Source organism: Alosa alosa, chromosome 4, assembly GCF_017589495.1.
Source record: "Alosa alosa isolate M-15738 ecotype Scorff River chromosome 4, AALO_Geno_1.1, whole genome shotgun sequence".
Taxonomy (NCBI): Eukaryota; Metazoa; Chordata; class Actinopteri; order Clupeiformes; family Clupeidae; genus Alosa; species Alosa alosa.
In genome coordinates this window covers 21,370,021-21,389,738 of record NC_063192.1, presented here as the reverse complement: position 1 = coordinate 21,389,738, position 19,718 = coordinate 21,370,021, and the positions used below count along the sequence as shown (strand labels likewise).

General features: G+C 40.7%; 1 protein-coding gene across 1 annotated transcript in view; it reads left to right on the top strand.

Annotated features, from left to right (window-relative positions):
* Positions 1 to 19,718, top strand: part of cacna1fa (calcium channel, voltage-dependent, L type, alpha 1F subunit a) — a 35,977-nt gene that overhangs the window by 6,194 nt on the left and 10,065 nt on the right. Inside the window, 32 exon segments of the mRNA XM_048242265.1 lie at positions 1 to 22; positions 189 to 292; positions 542 to 684; positions 1,282 to 1,347; positions 1,508 to 1,574; positions 1,810 to 1,836; positions 2,197 to 2,357; positions 2,612 to 2,837; positions 3,407 to 3,614; positions 3,923 to 4,043; positions 4,458 to 4,530; positions 4,740 to 4,800; positions 5,202 to 5,259; positions 5,614 to 5,710; positions 6,046 to 6,175; positions 8,401 to 8,460; positions 8,705 to 8,811; positions 9,092 to 9,179; positions 9,666 to 9,773; positions 11,387 to 11,439; positions 11,730 to 11,876; positions 14,572 to 14,773; positions 15,266 to 15,424; positions 15,871 to 15,981; positions 16,227 to 16,310; positions 16,450 to 16,470; positions 16,694 to 16,828; positions 17,360 to 17,425; positions 17,541 to 17,632; positions 17,816 to 17,975; positions 18,855 to 18,982; positions 19,340 to 19,436. The exon segment at positions 1 to 22 is cut by the window's left edge and continues 175 nt beyond it. Of these exon segments, the coding sequence (XP_048098222.1) occupies positions 1 to 22; positions 189 to 292; positions 542 to 684; positions 1,282 to 1,347; positions 1,508 to 1,574; positions 1,810 to 1,836; positions 2,197 to 2,357; positions 2,612 to 2,837; positions 3,407 to 3,614; positions 3,923 to 4,043; positions 4,458 to 4,530; positions 4,740 to 4,800; positions 5,202 to 5,259; positions 5,614 to 5,710; positions 6,046 to 6,175; positions 8,401 to 8,460; positions 8,705 to 8,811; positions 9,092 to 9,179; positions 9,666 to 9,773; positions 11,387 to 11,439; positions 11,730 to 11,876; positions 14,572 to 14,773; positions 15,266 to 15,424; positions 15,871 to 15,981; positions 16,227 to 16,310; positions 16,450 to 16,470; positions 16,694 to 16,828; positions 17,360 to 17,425; positions 17,541 to 17,632; positions 17,816 to 17,975; positions 18,855 to 18,982; positions 19,340 to 19,436 (3,382 nt within the window).

Here is a 19,718-nt window from a genome sequence, read left to right as displayed (position 1 = left end):
ATGGACCGATGTGCTCTACTGGGTGAGGATCTACACAACACACACACACAGTCTTACATACACATAAAGTATTTGCATGCACACACACACACACACACACACACACACACACACACACACACACACATACATACCCTTACACAGATACATAATAATTCAGTGATTGATTCTGCATGCTTTCCCTATAGATGAATGATGCTATTGGCATGGAGATGCCCTGGGTCTACTTTGTGTCTCTGGTAGTCTTTGGTTCCTTCTTCATCATCAACCTCGTTTTGGGTGTGTTGAGCGGGTGAGTGTCTTTCTGTCAGTCTTCTACTCTGTAATAGATTTCACTTCAATTCAAATGTATTTTTATAGCACTATAACATAATATAACATAATATGTCTCAATGTACTTAACTTATTTATTCAGGTAAACAGTATTGATTTAAGTCTATGAGACCTGTGCTGAAGTGAAGTCTTTTTAGTTTAGTCAGTGACTTCTTTTTATCCTATTGTTTATATATCACTGTGTGTTTCTCTGCGTGTCCGCCCTCAGTGAGTTCTCTAAGGAGAGGGAGAAGGCCGTGGCTCGTGGGGAGCTCCAGTTGGCCCAGGAGAAGAAGCAGATGGAGGAGGATATGGTGGGCTACATGGACTGGCTCATCGAGGCCGATAACATGGACGAGGACGGCAACAAACGTGAGTTTCACTAAACTAATAACACACACGCATGCGCGCTTACACATACACACAAACACACACAGAGACACACGTGCACACACGCACTCACACACACACACATTCACACACACACACACACACACACATAAACAAACACACACACAGGACACTATCTTAATGATCTGAAACGTAAGTATCAAACGCAAAGCGCAAGTAGCTTTGTGGGCGGATCTTCTTTGCTAGATTACTGTTTTTTAATTACTATGGCCACCATGTCATCTATAGTCCTGTTAAATTTATTTTTAAAATTGTTACCTTGTCGTACCTGCCCAGGGACTACAGGTGGAAATTAGCCATTTTTGCTATAATCTGGCCCAAGACATATTCTCTTGTATTACAAATTAATGTTTATTTGTGCATTGTCCCTGTTCCAAATGAATACATTTCTATTCCATTCCACACACACACACACACACACACACACACACAAAACACACACACACACACACACACACACACACACACACACATACGTACATACACAGGCACATACATGAGTCACATTTATTGCATGTATGCCTTTTATTTATATAATTTCTGTGCTTTGTTTTCCAGGAGCTGTGGTTGCCAAGAAGAAGATGATGAAGAAGTATGGATGGTACAAACACAGTGAAGATGGAGGTATGGGGATCAGAGCACTCACGTCTTTTGAGTGTTTATGTGTGTTTATGTGTTTGTGTTTATGTGTGTTTATGTGTTTGTGTTTATGTGTGTTTATGTTATGCCTTTTATGTGTTTTCATCCGATGTGAAATTATTGTTCTCAAACTCTTTATCTTCAGAATCGGACTCAGATTCGGAGTTTGAAGCTTTCCTAGATGATGATGGAGGCTGCTGTGCTTCAATTATGTGAGTAAAGCATGTTTGTGATAAGGGTATCAGTATATGTATAGAAACCTACTGTAATATCACATTGTGGAAAAATATATGGACAGCAAATGATTGTTACGTATTGTACTGTACATATGTGATGTGTATACCAATACCCAATTCACAACTATAATGTGCAATCTGTTAGTCTGTCTTAGTTATTTGAGTGGTTGTATTATGAACTTTGATATTGTCCTTCTATTTCTGACTTTAGGCAGCGATTGATGGCCATTAGCTTCTGGTAAGTTCTTTTTAATAACAGCTGTTTTCCCCATAGAATATTGATGTTATACCTGATATGTAAATACAAGCTGTAGGAAAAAAATGTATTTAACCTTGCTAGTTTGACATTCTGAACTCTAACAAAAAATATCTCTACAAAAAGGTATTCTAAATTGTCATCAAATATTGTGTAGATGGTGGTGCAACAAAGCTGGTTTTTTTTTTGTGGGGTGGGGGACTTAATTAATTCTTAATTTATAATTCAAACAATTATGCATATAATCTTCTATCAACCTAATGTAAAACACACCCAAGAAGTTGTTTTGGTGCTGTGCAAAAAAACTGACTCAAGTTTTTAAAACTGTTTTGATTCCTCTAGCGAGCAGCTGTTCCACCTGAACCAGGCGATGCGCAAGAACGCCAGAGTGGCAGTGAAGTCCGCCAACTTCTATTGGCTGGTGCTGCTGCTGGTGTTTCTGAATACGGCAGCCAGTGCCTCTGAACACTATGGACAGCCAAAGTGGCTCACTGACATTCAAGGTGAGACTTTATCCCCTCCACAAATCACATATAGACTGTGACATATATATGTAACATATATCCCATCCACATATCACATATAGCCTGTGATATATATATCATGTAACATATATCCCATCCACAAATGTAACCTGTAACACACATCCCATTTCCATTCAAAACAAACACATCACATCAAATATTACTGTCATCATCCTCTCTCTTGACTTGTAATCTGATTGGTTGTGGATTGTTCCTCCCTCCCCTAACTGCAGAACGAGCCAATAAGATCCTGCTGGGCCTCTTCACCTTTGAAATGTTGTTGAAGATGTATAGTTTTGGGATACAGGTCTACTTCATAGCCCTATTCAACCGCTTTGACTGCTTTGTGGTGTGTGGTGGTATCCTGGAGACCTTTCTCGTGGAGATGGATTTCATCCCGCCCATTGGAATCTCTGTTCTGCGTTGCATCCGTCTTCTCCGTATCTTCAAGGTCACTAGGTAGGTCACCAACCATGTTCTACAGTAAACACAAAAACAGTTTTCCTGACTTTTGAGAGATATTGCAATGACAAAGAACCTTTTTCACACTTTCTTCATGTACATTTCAAAATGTGACATGAGAATGTAGTGAAGAAAGTATGTTTTGCATGAGTTTTCAAAAAGGCTACAAAAAGGTGTGTACCTTTCCCTACACAATTTTGTGATTCAAACATGACCCTTGGGGGGCGCTGTGGTGCAACTTGCTAAGGTGTCCATAACTGTTTGGGTCCAAGTGCCCACGGGGACCAAGGTTCGAGTCCGACCTGCGGTCATTTCTTCCCACCCTTTCTCTCTCTCTCTCTCTTCCACTTACTTCCTGTCGCACTTCCCTGTCCACTTCACATTACCATAACAGCCACATCACCAGACCTGAAACCCATAATAACACTAACAGTTACACATACAGAACACATCAACAGAGACATGCAGACATAACCATATTAGCCATGCAAATCAGCTGCTGTCACAGATCCCCCTACTTGATTCCGCTCTCCTGACCTCTGATGCCTGTCTGACGTGTGCTGCAGGCACTGGGCTGCCCTGTCCGACCTGGTCACCTCACTGCTGAACTCCATGAAGGCCATCTGCTCCCTGCTGCTGCTACTCTTCCTCTTCCTCATCATCTTCGCCCTGCTGGGCATGCAGCTCTTTGGCGGCAAGTTCAACTTCGACGAGACGCAGATGAAGAGGAGCACCTTTGACTCCTTCCCTTCCGCACTACTTACCTGTTTCCAGGTAAGGCTCCCTGCTGCGTCTGCCATGGCCAGAACAAATGCCACTCATGCAGAATAACATCCTCATGGAATTACATAATACAAATTCATGTTAAAGTGTTGTGTAAATCTATCTATCTATCTATCTATCTATCTATCTATCTATTTATCTATCTATTTATCTGTCATCTGTTTGTCTGCCCTTCATTCAATCAATTGATTCATCAATCAGTATAAGCAAGCAAGCAAGCAATCAATCTGTGCATCTATGGATTTATCATATTCATATCTTCCGTCCATTCCTCTCTGCCTGCTCCTGCCTGTCTTCAGATCCTCACAGGGGAGGACTGGAACTCGGTCATGTATGATGGCATCATGGCCTATGGAGGTCCCATCTTCCCCAACATGATTGTGTGTGTCTACTTTGTCATTCTTTTCGTCGTTGGTAACTGTATCCTTTCATCTATCTCCTTGTGTGCCAGATGCTCTCTACTTTCATGTTATTTAGTGCTTCTAAGAGGATGGCATCTCATAGCAGATTGATGCCAGTGCCTCGCCTACTGGTCAACGTCACTTACCTATTTTTGTTACATTTAAAATGAATGAAGTTCTATGTCCTATTCTTTGTGTTGTGGTTGAATTTCACTCTGAACCCTTGTACTAGATATTTCCATATCATTCAGGGTACTACTATGGGTGTTGAAATCAGTAAATCAGTTTCATGTCTTGTTTAGACATTGTGTAATATGCTGCACTAACCTAGAACCCTTTCCTTGCTTTCTTTTTTATTGTTGAATTGGTGAAGAAATGAATATTTTAAGTACTGTTTAATGTATAATGGCCCTTGACTAGTGTTCTACCTCAGACATCCTGCTAAATGTCTTCTTGGCTATCGCTGTCGACAACTTGGCCACTGGAAAGGGGAAAACCAAACCAGAGTAAGATGTGAAATCTCTCCCCTCTCTCAGCTTTCTCTCTCTATCAATCTCTGCCTACCTTCCGCTGGTTTACTGAGAATCTCAACTTCTCCAAAGATATTTAAAGAATTAAAGAAAGTACTTTGCCATTTTTTTATCAATAACATTTTACAGCTGCTATCCGTAAACTTACTTCATCTATTCTATGCTGTCATCTTGATGTTTTCCAGAGAGAAGAAGGAAGAGGACGATGAGTGGGAGGATGATGAAGGTCAAGAGGAGGAAGAGGAGGTAACATCGTTGTCTATATCATTTGCTTGCATATCCTGCACAATAATAATAACTCCGCAACTCCGGCAACATTTTCTATGAAACCAGTATTTTTAAAGAATTATAAACACATGCATAAAGGGTTATAGATCATTCATAAAGCCTCATATTTATATGGATGTGTTTATAATGTTTTTTCAATGCTTTATCAACACTTTCTATGAACCCAGTATAAAGCATTGTAAACACATTCATAAAGGGTTATAGATCATTCATAAAGCCTCATAATTATATGAATGTGTTTATAATGCTTTATCAACACTTTCATAGAAAGTGTTACCGCAACTCCTTCCACATTCTACAATGTAAGCAATATAATTTCTGTTCATCTCTCTCTTTCTCGTGTCGTTGACCGTGAGTAGGCTGAGGAGGATGATTGGGAGAACGAGGAGCTCAGAGCCATCGAGGGTCTGGAGGGAGGTAAGCCTTTCATTATACTCATCTGCCAATGCTGACACAGACAGCTGTGTCGTTCTTATTTTACTGTGCTTTACAGTTTGCTTGGTGGTCGTCCATGCAATGTTGGTGCCCTCTGGGTATAACATCAATGCCACCAGGTCACTGCTGTAAATAAGAATAAACAGTTATTTTCATGCAGTATTTAAGCAATAAGCGTAGTTTACACTGATTATAGAACAGCTAAGGGGCGTTGTTCCGTTGTTCCATCCATTTTAGAAACTGATAAATGATGTAGATTTGTGAATTTAATTGAGCCCTCTGCCCAAGCTGCTGCTGCTGGTGTCTCAGTGTGATCTCTCTCTCTCCTCCTTGAAGTTGGCATTCCAATGAAGGCCGAGAGTTTTCAGCCCAAGGAGAAGATTGTGCCCATTCCTGATGGGAGCTCCTTCTTCATCTTGGGGAAGAAAAACTGGTGAGTTACTGCCCCTGTTTAGCATCAATGCAGCAGTCTATTTTGAAAAGTTAATTGAAGAGCTGTAAGTCTACAGAGAACATATTTCATTCAAAGACGTTTGTATTGCTGCCGATAATGATCAGTTAGAACTTAGAACAGTTAGAAAGGTTAGAAAGCGGTTGCCTACAGTAGCCTCTTCTGAATATAATAAGATATAATTTAAAATATATATTATATAATAAGATATATGCTACAGTATGACACCAAAGCAAATTCAACAATAAAATCATCTCTATCGCCTTAATCCTGCCTGTGTGCCGCCTTCCTGCCCCTCCCCTCCCATCTGCCCCCAGCCTGCGAGTGGCCTGCCACAACCTCATCCACCACCACTACTTCACCAACCTCATCCTCGTCTTCATCATCCTCAGCAGCATCTCATTGGCTGCTGAGGATCCAATCAGGCACCACTCCTTCAGGAACATCGTAAGTGCAGATGACTTAACAAATTGCTAGCTGCTAGCTGCTAATTGCTAATTGTGTCATACTTACACAGGGTTGGGTCAGATTACTTTGAAATGTAATCCAATACTGACTACAAATTACATGGTAATTTTTGTAATCAGTAACGTAATCAGTTGGATTACCAAAAACATGTAACGTAATCTGATTACTTTAGGATTACTTATGAGATTACTTCAATAAATATGCCCATTAAGTAAAAGACACCACCACAGAATTGATGAAAGAATTCTCATTCTATTTTTCTCCACTCTTCTCCAAACATGCACAACTCAGCTTAACCTTTATAAGGGCACACCTGGACAAAGAATTTAGCTTTCGCTTTTTTTGACCCAGGGACATGGCCTGAGATTGGCATAAAAAAGGGAAGCATTAAACCCAAATGACACCAATTTCCATTTCAATTGTGGGGGTGAGAAAATTATTATTTTGGGATGTTTTTCAACCAGGGGGACCTGGTGACTTTCTCAAAGTATACAGTAACACTAAAACAAGAGGCTACATTAAGATTAGGAGGAAAAGATCAGGCAGTGTGCCGAGAGACCTGCCCCAATAGTATGTAAGTTAGTAAGTAAGTATATCTTTTGATCCCGTGAGGGACATTTGGTCTCTGCATTTATCCCAATCCGTGAATTAGTGAAGTCGAACCGGCAAGCCCAAAGGCCGAAGCCCTAACCAGTAGGCCATGGCTGCCCCAAAAGGCAGCATTTGAACATTAAACCACACAATGATCCAAAACATACAGTCAAACAAGGCAAGAAATGGTTAACAGAGAACAATATCAACATTTTAGAGCGTACCTCAATCCGTCAAAAAAGTGAGCACATGGCCAAAGTGATGGCAAATAATTGTTCCTGCCTCAGAAACCAGATTGCTGCTAAAAAGGTGCAGTCTACAATCATTGTGGAGACATGAAGAGGCTTGGTGGGTATTATGAACCATTTTGAGAGCTGTGGTGGTAAAAATAGATGTTTCCAGTGATTGTTCAAAAAGGGTATGAATAATTTTGAACACGCAATTTTTCATAAAATGTAAAAAAAAGATAAAAACACTTTTTTTTTTATTGCATGTTTTACCACATTGTCTTGTAACCTTTGGCATGTGCAAGTGTAATTTTAAGTAAGAACAAACATATTGGTCAAGAGAAAATCAATATTTGCCAGGGGTATAAATATTTTTGTTCTTAATTATATCTTTAAAAAGTCTAAAAAGTGAAAGTTTTGTCAAATTAAAAGATAGCTAGGCTATCATAAAAAAGTTGCATTGTTTGCATGATAAAATGTAATCAGGTAATCCCCAACAATGTAACTGTAATCTGATTACACAATTGTTTTATTGTAATCTGGGTTGATTATAGTTACTTGATTTTTGTAATCTGATTACGTAATCCAGATTACATGTAATCCGTTACTACCCAACCCTGTTTTTACAACTATATTTAATCCACATCACTTCAAATTAATATAATTATATAACACTTTACTTAAAAGATGAATCCAGCAAGTTTTCATATAGATCTCCGATTCTCAAGGTCACCAATTACTGTCGGTACGAGAAAAAATGAAAATAATCGGTTTTACCTAGCTTGAGTTGCTACAGCCAGCAGCTAACACAGCCAGGCAGCTACAGTGCTACACTCTGTGGGCATGTACATGGGAGCTCACAGACATGCATCCAAAATGTTTCTAAAGCATTCACAATGCATCACATCACGTCTGACATAAGTCTGTAGAACTATACGTGACTGCATGCATAAAGTGTTACGAATGTTGCAGTATAAACCTAAAACAGCAACTACTATCATAGCTTGTATGGGGTCACATATGGCTTTATACAGTGTATTTTGGTTAGTAAGCAGCATTTGACAGTTACATTTATTAATTTATTCGAATTGACATTTTTTTATTTTGGATTTATTCCAAAGCGATTTACATATGTCATATTATTACAAGGGCCATTGTCCGGGAGCAACTAGGGGTTAAGTACCCTTGAGCAAGGGCACAACTGTGAAAGCTGGGATTTGAACCCACAACTTCTAGGCAACTGCATGCTAGCCCAGCTTCTTAACTGCTATGCTACCACCACCCCTGACAAAGAGGTCCACAGTGTTGAACCACTATTAGCTGCATCAGGTCTAATCTGATCTAGTCTCTTCTTTCTCCTCCGTTTGCTTCATCTCATTTCTCAAGGTGCTGGGCTATGCAGATTATGTGTTCACCTCTGTTTTCACTGTGGAGATCGTACTGAAGGTATCTGTAACTCGTTTTTTTTCTTTTTTTTTTTTTTAATAATCATGCATCATCAATTCGAGAGTATCTGTTTTCACTTCCTTTTGTCTGAATCCAAATGACTGATCTCAAAGGATCTGTGATTGTTTACTTTTCTTTGAATCCAGACGACCAGTTTCAAAGTATCTGTTTTTGTTTGCTCTTGTTGTGACCTAGATGACCAATCTCAGTGGATCTGTGTTTGACTGCTTTTGTCTGAATTTAGATGACCGTGTATGGAGCATTTATTCATCAGGGCTCGTTCTGTAGAAACGCTTTCAACCTGCTGGACCTGCTGGTGGTCAGCGTGTCTCTGCTGTCCTTCTTCCTTCAGTCAGTATCACAACCCCCTCAGCTCTCTCAGACCATTGCATGTCCTGCATGTTTCTCATAGAAATCTTCTGTCCATCTCTCTCTCTCTCTCTCTCTCTGTCAGTCTCTCTTTGTCTAATGCTGTGTACTTTTTGTATATGATGACAAAAGTTAGCAGTAAAAAATCTTACATAGCGAAGTATGCTTCAGTGTAAGAGTCTCAGACACTATAAGAGGCCTCAGTATACAGTTTTAGTATGCATGTTTTGTTGATGTACACTATGTTTCCTTCCTTCCTCAGTTCAAGTGCCATCTCAGTAGTTAAGATTCTGCGTGTGCTTCGAGTGCTCAGACCTCTAAGAGCCATCAACAGAGCCAAGGGACTTAAGGTACCCCACAGTCAACACACAGTTTTTCTATAGCATGCTATACCAGTGGCCTATACAGTTTGCAAGCTTTAAGATTTATAACTTGCAAAAGAAAAGGTCAGACTTGACTACACCTGTTCTTAAAGTTTGAATCCATGATCTAAAATGACCTTATTATTTGAATTAATGAAGACCTTAATACCTTTGAATTAATGAAGACCTTAATTTAACATTAAACATATTAAATTTCAAATAGTTCATAAAGAACTGCCACTTCCATGTGATTTCTTCACCTACTTACATTTTGTACAATAATTGACTGACTAGAGGGAATCTCTGAAATCAACAATGAAAAAATATCAATAATTCAATAATCAGATATACTGAAAGTTGTATTTGTTTTCTCTCTGACTCCTGTATGTGTGGGTGTTCTTCTTGTGTGTGTGCATGTGTATGTGGCTGTGTGTGTCTGTGTGTGCGTGCATGTGTGTGTGTGTGTGTGTGTAGAGTGTGATTCAATGTGTGTTTGTGGCCATCAAAACCATCGGAAACATCCTGGTCGTCACCTCACTGTTGCAGTTTATGTTTGCCTGCATCGGAGTCCAGCTCTTCAAGGTACTGAACTGAGCGTCTGCCCTGGGTCAAGATACTTAGGTTATTTTAATTTAATGACACTTTTTCTGTCAGATGTGGTGTGTTAAAGGGACACCAGGCAAGCCTGATGCTTTTTCTCTACGAAACTCCCCCTCGCTCGGTCTGAAGCTCTTTTCCTTTTCTTTGCGTCTTCCGTCTAGGGTCTTCGCTGCTTCTTCACCGGCTCTGCCATTATACACACGTTTGCAACAATCTCTAGCGTTTCGTTAGCCTGCCTCTGTGCTGTAAACTGATCCTGCTTCGGTCGGCGGGTAGGATACACCGAATTTGCAAGTGGGATATTCTTCCTGCAGGCAGTAGGGGCGGGCGAGAGAGCCTTCATTCGCCCTGTAATGAGTCATTTAACCATATACCGACTTACAAAGATGATTAATTAACACGAAAACGTTGCCTGGTGTCCCTTTAAAAAGCTGTTTGTTGTTGTATGGTAATATGGAAAGCTGACATCAAACATATGTCAAGGTGCTGGTCAAGTCTTCTGACTGTTATAAAATTGAGTTTTTTGTTGAGCTCATCACCTTGTTGAGCAGGTCATGAGTACTATAGGTGTCTATTGGTACGGAAAAACAATTAGTACTACCTAGCTCAAGTTGCTGCAGCCAACAGCTAGAGCAGCCAGGCAGCTACCGTGCTACACTCTGGGGGCATGATTATGAATATGGCAGTGGTGTAGTGGATGTGATACACAGATCTACATAATATATCCACTTAAAGGGACACCAGGCACGCCTGATGCTTTTTCTCTACGAAACTCCCCGGGCAGTAGGGGCGGGCGAGAGAGTCTTCATTCGCCCTGTAATGAGTCATTTAACCATATACCGACTTACGAAGATGAGTAATTAACACGAAAACGTTGCCTGGTGTCCCTTTAAAAAGCAACAAGATTTACAAATAACCACTTAAAATATCAGGACATCGGACAAGAGTGTTTTTTTTCCAGGCATTCAAATGACTGTCAAATGACTGTCACTCTTGTTTGATAAAAAATGACTCGTGAAAATTCTACCACAAATCCATATTGATCTATATCCTGACAGTCATTTGACAGTCATTTGTATGCCTGGAAAAAAACACTCTTGTCCGATAAGGCAGCACTTCCACACCAGTCACCCTGAGTACCATAGATATTAGAAAGCTAGATACCGCATTTGGCTCCACCATGTACATAAATAGCACCACCATATTGGTGAGGGCAACAATCACTGGAAGCCAATGGAGAAACATGTGACTGACTGAAAATCAGACAGGTGTCTCTGATTGCTGGCAAGTGTTGCCCATAGACAGTAAGGTGTTTGCCCCCAGCAATATGGCGGCCTCGTTCACGTATGCCACCTAATAGAACTTGATGGACAATGCAGTATCTAGCTTTCTTATATCTATGCTGAGAACTACAGGCTACATAAGCAATATCACAGTATACAGTACCTACTACAGAAAACTAGACTACACTACTGCTCTCAAGGGGCTTCAGGCTCTGGGCTCTATAACTCACCTTGAGGAGATGTCATTGCCATTGTCTAAATAATATGGAGTTGAACTGAACTGGAAGTGTGCATTTCCTGTTGTGTTGCCAGGGTCGATTCTTCAGGTGCACCGATGAGGCTAAGCATACCCCAGTGGAGTGCAAGTGAGTGTGCCAAACCCAGCCCCTCTTCCCACAACTTTTTATTTTTACAAATTTACAATGAAAGTATGAAAAAATCATCAGAAATATACGTACATACAAGCTTTATATAGACCTGTGAGATTTATACAGTATATATATTTTCTGTAATACAAAAGCGATCATAAAAAGATACAAGTAAAGATGTATGCAAGCAGTCATGTGCAGGAATGATGTATGGTATGTTCCGGTACTGTCTATAATCCGCATCAGATATTGATATTGTCCTTCTGTGTCTCTCCTGTCCTGTGTAGGGGCACATTCATCGTGTTTAAGGACGGGGACATGAACCACCCCATGGTGAGGGAGAGGGTGTGGGAGAACAGCAACTTTAACTTTGATAATGTGCTGATGGGGATGCTCGCTCTCTTCACCGTCTCCACCTTCGAGGGCTGGCCACAGTGAGTATCTATGGACCGCCTGTCGCCCTCCACACACAGTACAGCAGCCTCAGAGAATACCAGCAGATACACAGGCCATCAGGGCTCCTCAAATATACTTTACAGATACACTGATCTTTACTTATAACTGACACCATGAACAGGGGCGGAGTGGGGCACTAAAATCCACCAGGGAAATTCTGACGGCACCCCCCCCTCCCTCCCAACACACCCCCCCCCCCACCCCTCAAACACGCATACTAGGCTACGTATAGGCTACATTTGGAGAAAGGAACTGTAGTGCTAATGCAATACAACAAGCCTATCAACCACAAACCAGGCACTTTCAATAAATGTGTGAGGAACTAGATATTTAAGTGCAGTATAAAAACAGCTCTGTGGGTGGATGGAAATTTCAAGCATCATGCAAGGACATATCTGGGTATGCACTCCAATAGTTCCACCCAAAAAAGGCCTAGCCTACAGACAATGTCAACCTAATAACACAGGTAATTAAATGATTGAAAAATCAGGCACTTTGAATAGGTAGATTAAAGTAGGCCTATAAAGGTGTACATATAGACAATTCCAATGAGTTCCACAAACCATTTATCAGCCTGAGTGGCCCATTAATTAGTCATAGGCTAGGCTATAGGCTACATAACATAAGACTAGCTTGTGCTAGTTTCTGCCTAGCAATAACGTCAATGCTCCGCTAACCTTTCTCTCTGCCTTCCATCCATGTGTAAAACAGCAAGCAACCACGCAAATCCGTTGACTGTCAAAAATCCTGTAGTTTTCCCCATAGACAGTAGCCTAACAGTTTTCCTCGAACTTGATCGCTTGTAGAGTCATGCCATTAGACATGGGGCCGCTCATTTATTCCCCTACATTTCTGTAAATAGACTTGACCTGCAATCGGTTCATTGGATAAACCAGAAACTCATTCCCCATTCCCAGGAGGCTTTGCTCCATTCTAGCCTAGGCCTGCGTTAATTTAAGAACAAACAAACTAATTAAATTGTCATTTTTTTTTATTTGTGACCATGAAAGTTCTGTAACACCTGAATAAGAGGAAAATGAATTAAGATAAAAAATTAAGGGTAGCTTTCACAAAAATCAGCATGGGAGAGATGAGTGTGCAGGGTAACCATGAATGACATATAGACAGTGAGCGAGTGGTATAAATATTGGTTGGACTCCTTTGAACATTGAAGTGTAGATCTCTGAGATTTTCGCGGAAATGTTTATGTGTATATGGCAAGAACAATACAGGGCCGCGGTAAAACCTCTGAGGGCCGGCCCGCACCTCGACCGGACCACTGGGAAAACTCCCGACCGTCCCGATTGCCACTCTGCCCCTGACCATGAATTACCATATAATGTGTATCAAGTGGCAATTTGTTTTTTTGTTTTTTGAAAACATGCTTTCTTGATTTTCCTTCAATTTATTTTGCTATAAATCTTTCAATTTTATTTTAATTAATAATGTTTAATATGAATCACACACCCTCTCCATTTCCCCACCTGGGAAATGGCACACTCCCACTTCCTTTTAACCAAGACATTTTCACCCCAACCAAAGTATTAAAGACGTCCTTTAAAAAGAGTATCGTTAACTATAGTCAGTCCATGCCTGCGTGTCCGGGGTAAGAGATGGAGACACATGTTGTTTAGCTGAACTTGATGCCAGTCATGTTATTTATGAGGGATTTAGACCTCATGTTACCCACAATCCATTGTGTGCACATAATCTGTGTGCAGCCTATAGCACATAATTGTGTAATTTATGCTCCCTGGTTCACCTATATGCCACCAAACTATAAATCTGATTCCTTGCAGAAACACATCCTGTTTTGGCAAAATGCCATAGAACACATCGAATTCAGACTTTTATTCAATTTTACATAAAGGCTGTCAGCGCACTGATTTATTTCATATGTCCAGACGTCCATTAGTTAATTTGAATGAAATGCTAAGTGACTGGATGGGGTTGGATGAGTGAGGCAAGCATTAAGAGCTGTTTTTAGAGCTGGCTCACCAGCTCACCTGATTAGGCCTGCAACTAACGATTATTATTATTATTACGATAGTCGACTAATTAAAGATTAGTTGTTTGATCGATAAAATGCAAGAAAATAATGAAACAATCTCAATCATTGTTTCCCAAAGTTCAAAATTATGTCTCCAAATGCCTTGTTTTGTCCACACACCAAAGATATTTAGATCACTGTCATAGAGGAGTAGGTAAAGTATATATACTGTTTTGATCCCGCGAGGGAAATTTGGTCTCTGCATTTATCCCAATCCGTGAATTAGTGAAACACACTCAGCACACAGTGAACACACAGTGAGGTGAAGCACACACTAATCCCGGCGCAGTGAGCTGCCTGCAATGAGGGGTTAACTGCCTTGCTCAAGGGCACTTTAGCCGTGCCTACTGGTCGGGGTTTGAACCAGCAACCCTCCGGTTACAGGTCTGAAGCACTAACCTGTAGGCCACGGCTGCCCTAGAAAAGCTGAAAATATTCAAGTTTAAGAAGCTACAATCAAAGAATTTTGATGTATTTTCCTTAAAGAACAAACCGATTAATCAATTATCAAAATAGTTGCCGATTAATTTAATAGTCGACAACTAATCAATTAACCGATTAATCGTTGCAGCCCTATACCTGATTAAGACCTCAGCAATCAAACTGATCTGTCTTCCACACAGGCTGTTATACAAGGCTATCGATGCCAATCAGCCAAACCGAGGGCCTATCTACAACTATCGCGTGGAGATCTCCATCTTCTTCATCATCTACATCATCATCATCGCCTTCTTCATGATGAACATCTTTGTGGGTTTCGTCATCATCACGTTTCGTGAGCAGGGAGAGGCAGAGTTCAAAAACTGCGAGTTAAATAAAAATCAAGTGAGTGGGAGCACCAACATTCTTAAAAGTGCAGTCAGGGATTGCGCAGGAAGTTATTTTTATATTTAAATTCATTAGCAGACGCTTTTGTGCAAAGAAAAGTTATATTTTAACCAAGGACCAAACGAAACACACCAGTAAAGTAGCTCACTCTTACCGTATTCCCAGAGAAATTCCACAGGGTTATTTGTTTCCATTTTTCATAGCCTGGGCTGCCTACAGAAACCATTTTTTTTTACTGTACACATGGAATGGGCAGCTAGTGGTCGTGAGGAGATGATTGCTGAAAATCCCTGACTGCACCTGTAACTACAACACATATTATATATATTTATACAAATATGTTTGATAAACATGAGGAGGTCACATGAGAGTATATATATATATATATATATACTGATTTGCTGTGGAATTGCAATAAAATCTTTTTTCTCTCTCTTTTCTTCCTTCCAATCATTTCCCCCTTTCTCATTTACCATCCCTCCATCACAGAGACAGTGTGTGTATTACGCACTGAAAGCCCAACCTATAAAAATATATATTCCTAAAAATCCCTCCCAGCTGAAGTTCTGGAAGATCATCAACTCGTCACAGTTTGAATACATCATGTTTGTGCTTATCATGTTGAACACGCTCACACTGGCTGTGCAGGTACATCTGTTTTATTGATTTTTTAAAGCACTGAAATCTGCACAATTTAGACTCTACTGCAACTAAGCACTTAGGCAACTTAATTCAAATAAATAAGTGCTATAGGTACTAGATTTCTTTGAAGTTCAGATATTTCGAGGTGACTTTCATCTGTTTTGTGTGTCATTATCCCATCTTCCATGTGCCTTAAAATATGCAGTAGTTGAGTGCCCCCTAGTGATCAGAAATGCAAGTGCAGCCTGTGTGCAGTTCCTTTGCTCTTAAAACCATGATACTGTACTGTATTGGTTCAGAGTGTTGGTTCACAGTGCAGTACAATTGCAGTACCATTTATACAACTTTAATTATTTTGTAGGCCTATCAGTATTTAATATTATTTAGGTCATCTTAATTTTTTTTAATTTCTCATTAAATAATGTATTGTTTTGTTCGTCTTTATTTCCCAGCATTACCAGCAGTCCAAACTCTTCACTTCTATCATGGACATACTGAATTTGATCTTTACACTTGTCTTCACTGTGGAGATGATAATTAAGCTGTTGGCCCTGCGGACCTATGTAAGAGAATGTCACAGCCTTCTGCTTGCTCTCCCTTTCTTACAAAGTCCAGTTTGGCATGTTATCAGAAAAATTAGAAAGAAAAGATATGTTTTTATATTCATATTTCTGTTTGTGTGGCAATGTTTAATTTTTGTGTGTGTGTGTGTGTTTGTGTGTGTGTGTGTGTGTGTGTGTGTGTGTGTGTGTGTGTGTGTGTGTGTGTGTGTGTGTGTGTGTGTGTGTGTGTGTGTGCGTGTGTGCAGCATTACTTCATAGATGCTTGGAACTCCTTTGATGCGTTGATCGTGGTCGGGAGTGTTCTGGACATTATGGTCTCAGAATTGAGTGTGAGTGCAACATTAATGTCAAACTGTGTAGCGAGTAATTATGAGCAGATTGGTATCAGCATTGCAGATGACATATATTTGTTTAAACTGTTCTTCTTTTCACTCATTCCTTCTGGAATGTTCTCGGTACTGAATGCAGGGAGGAGGGGGGCATGGAGAGGTGAGTTGCTGAGAGTTTTTGCAAACTCTTAATATCTTAAATTCTTTAGACCAGATTTTACCCATGCATGTTCATCTTTAGCACTTTTTATGTACAGAATGTGTGCCGCTAGTTAGATTTTTTATGTCAGCTGTTTGGATTCGTATATTTCCTTTCATGTTCTCCTCTCGTTCTAAATATCGCTGTCTTTGTCTCTCTCTTTCTCCCTCACACATACACGCAGCAGAAAGGGGAGGGTGAGAGCTCCAAAGTGTCCATCACGTTCTTCCGTCTCTTCCGAGTAATGCGACTGGTAAAGTTGCTGAGCAAAGGCGAGGGCATTCGCACGCTGCTATGGACCTTTGTCAAGTCTTTGCAGGTCAGTGTGCCAGTTTGCACCCCTTGTCCTGTCACGCCATGTCATGTCACAGTGTGTCCTGTCACACCATGTCATGTCATGTCATGTCACGCCATGTCCTGTCACAGTGTGTCCTCCGCAGTAGTCCATTTGTCACTTTTGATTTCCGATGAGATGGTCAGCCAGATTGAGAAAGAAGGGAGACACACTAGACTCACTCTTATGATCCTTAGAGGAGATGAATAAAAACGTGAATTGCTTGATAAAATGCTGTGAATTGTTTCATGGATTATGTAATGGCCTCTGACCTTTTGAGTATAATTTATTTCACCCTCAACTGGCAAATTTCGCAAAAATTAGTGGAAGCAGCTGCTATAAAGGATTTATTTTATCCTTCAAGAATTGTATCTAATTGATAATCATGAAGAATGTCAACAAAGTAGTGAATCTGGAATTTCCAGGCTAGCAGATTATTACAAAATGATGTTATTACATAATGAAGGGAAATGTATTAAATGATGTGGTTATTTGTGTCTGTGCTTTCTCCCTCAGGCTTTGCCCTACGTTGGTCTGCTGATTGCCATGATTTTCTTTATCTATGCCGTAATAGGCATGCAGGTAAACATTTATTTGGTCTCTCACTTTTTTACTCTGGTTTTGTTATGTTTTTTTACTCTCCATCTTCTCCATAGTCTGTTTGAGCTGAAGTTGCAAATGCTGTTTTGTTCTGCAGACATTTGGGAAGGTTGCTATAGACGACACTACTGCCATCAACCGCAACAACAACTTCCAGCAGTTCTTTATGGCTGTACTGTGCCTCTTCAGGTAAGCAAGATGCTGGGAGATATCATCATCAGCATCATCGTCAGCAGCAGCACCACCTTTTCCATCATGATCACTATCATCATCATCATCATCATCTCTCACTCTCCTCTCCACTGAACCTCCCCTCTCTCTTTCTCTCTCTCTTTCTCTCCCTCCTTTCTTCCCTCTCTTTCTGCATCATAGGTGTGCTACTGGTGAGCAGTGGCAGGACATCATGCTGGCTGCGTTGCCGGGGCAACGCTGTGACCCCGAGTCAGATTTCGGTCCGGGGGAGGAGTTCACATGCGGCAGCAACCTGGCCTACCTGTACTTCATCAGCTTCTTCATGCTGTGCTCCTTCCTGGTGAGGGTGCGGGGGTGTCTAGGGTGTCTACAGGTTCACCTGAATACCTTTTGGTGAAAATGTTACCTTTTGGTAACATCATGTTTATTTCAGATGTGGGCTAGGCAAAAATGCCTGAATGTGATTGATGTCTGTATAGGGGCACGCATGCTCCCTGATCTTGGCTTCAAGCTCATCCTGCTTGTCGCGCGCATCTGAAAAAAAATCTCCTGTGCACGACCTGCCTGTGCGAGGCTGAAATTTCTCATGCGACAGAGGAAATGACGCAATTTTGACATCACATTACGACCGCTACCGGTCGGGAGTGGCGAGTATGTAGGACGCTTTGGGTGTGGAGTACTGTACTGCGCTACAGGCTCACCTGAATCCCTTGGGCGTAGGGAGAACATTACGTTGGGCCGGAGTACTGCACTGTTCTGTGTTGCGTTCAGACACAGGCCGGGAGGGGGGTGCTCCAGATATTCACAGGCATTATTCAGTCCTGTCACAGCACACAAAGAGGACAAAAAGAACATTGGCAGTGTTTTGACATAGCTACATTATAGATATGCCCTGACTGCTTACTTCAGCATCACAGTGTAAAGGCTCTGCTTTGGACAAAAGTGTCTGCCAAACATTTAAAATACAACTACAACTACAAAAATATTTTTAGGAAATGTGTATCTGTGAGAAAAGATATTAGCTGTAGGAGCATTGGGTGCTTCCATTAAGTGTGTCCTCTCCATGTATGTCATTCTAATACTCTTTCTTACACATGTAGTGTAAGACCCATCAATGTAATGAAAGTGGTTAAAATACAAGTTAAGACCTGACATTTCACTCACACAGATCAAGCAGCAGCAGGACCTAAAATCTGATGTTATTATGTCATTTAATCAGATCATCAACTTGTTCATTGCTGTCATCATGGACAACTTTGAGTACCTAACAAGAGACTGGACAGTGCTAGGCACGCATCACCTGGATGAATTCAAGAGAGTATGGTCAGACTACGACCCAGAAGCCGCGTAAGATTCCTCCTCGGACACCTGGAAGCATTATTCTGTTATTACTGACTTGCTGGTTGTATATCTCACAACCTTGTGTTTGTCTAGGTTTAATAATCAACATACTAACTGTGCTTAATGATACCTTGCTTCTCATCTCAAAACATTTAAAAAGTATAGATGATAGATAGTGTCATATGATATACTGATGCATGCCAAATGGTATAGTGGACACAGTGTAAATGATAGTGCCATGCTTTCCCAAACACACAGTGAATGGCAATGACAGTCTCTATTGGTCTCAGTGTAAACGATGGTGCCAGTCTGTGCCAGTGTCAGTGCAGATAATAATGCCAGTCTTGTGCCACGTTCCGGCAGGGGCAGGATAAAGCACCTGGACGTGGTCACGTTGCTCCGTAGGATCCAGCCTCCCCTGGGTTTTGGCAAACTCTGCCCACATCGAGTGGCATGCAAGGTATACACACACAGCACCTTTAACACAAAATCCTGTTGTGTAAAACAAACCCATGCAATGTACATTCAATGTACTTTACTTATAAATTGAATTGAACTAATGGATTGAGTTAGTTAAAAATACAGCATCAATGGGATTAAACTGCTTATAAATTAAGCCCATATTATTGCATTAAGTGTGCATCAGATATGTGATATGCATCCTTTTTAATCACTGAGGAAATGAGTTGGATTATATGATGTGATCGACTGAAGGCATGCTCGCTGTAATGCCCTGGCAGTA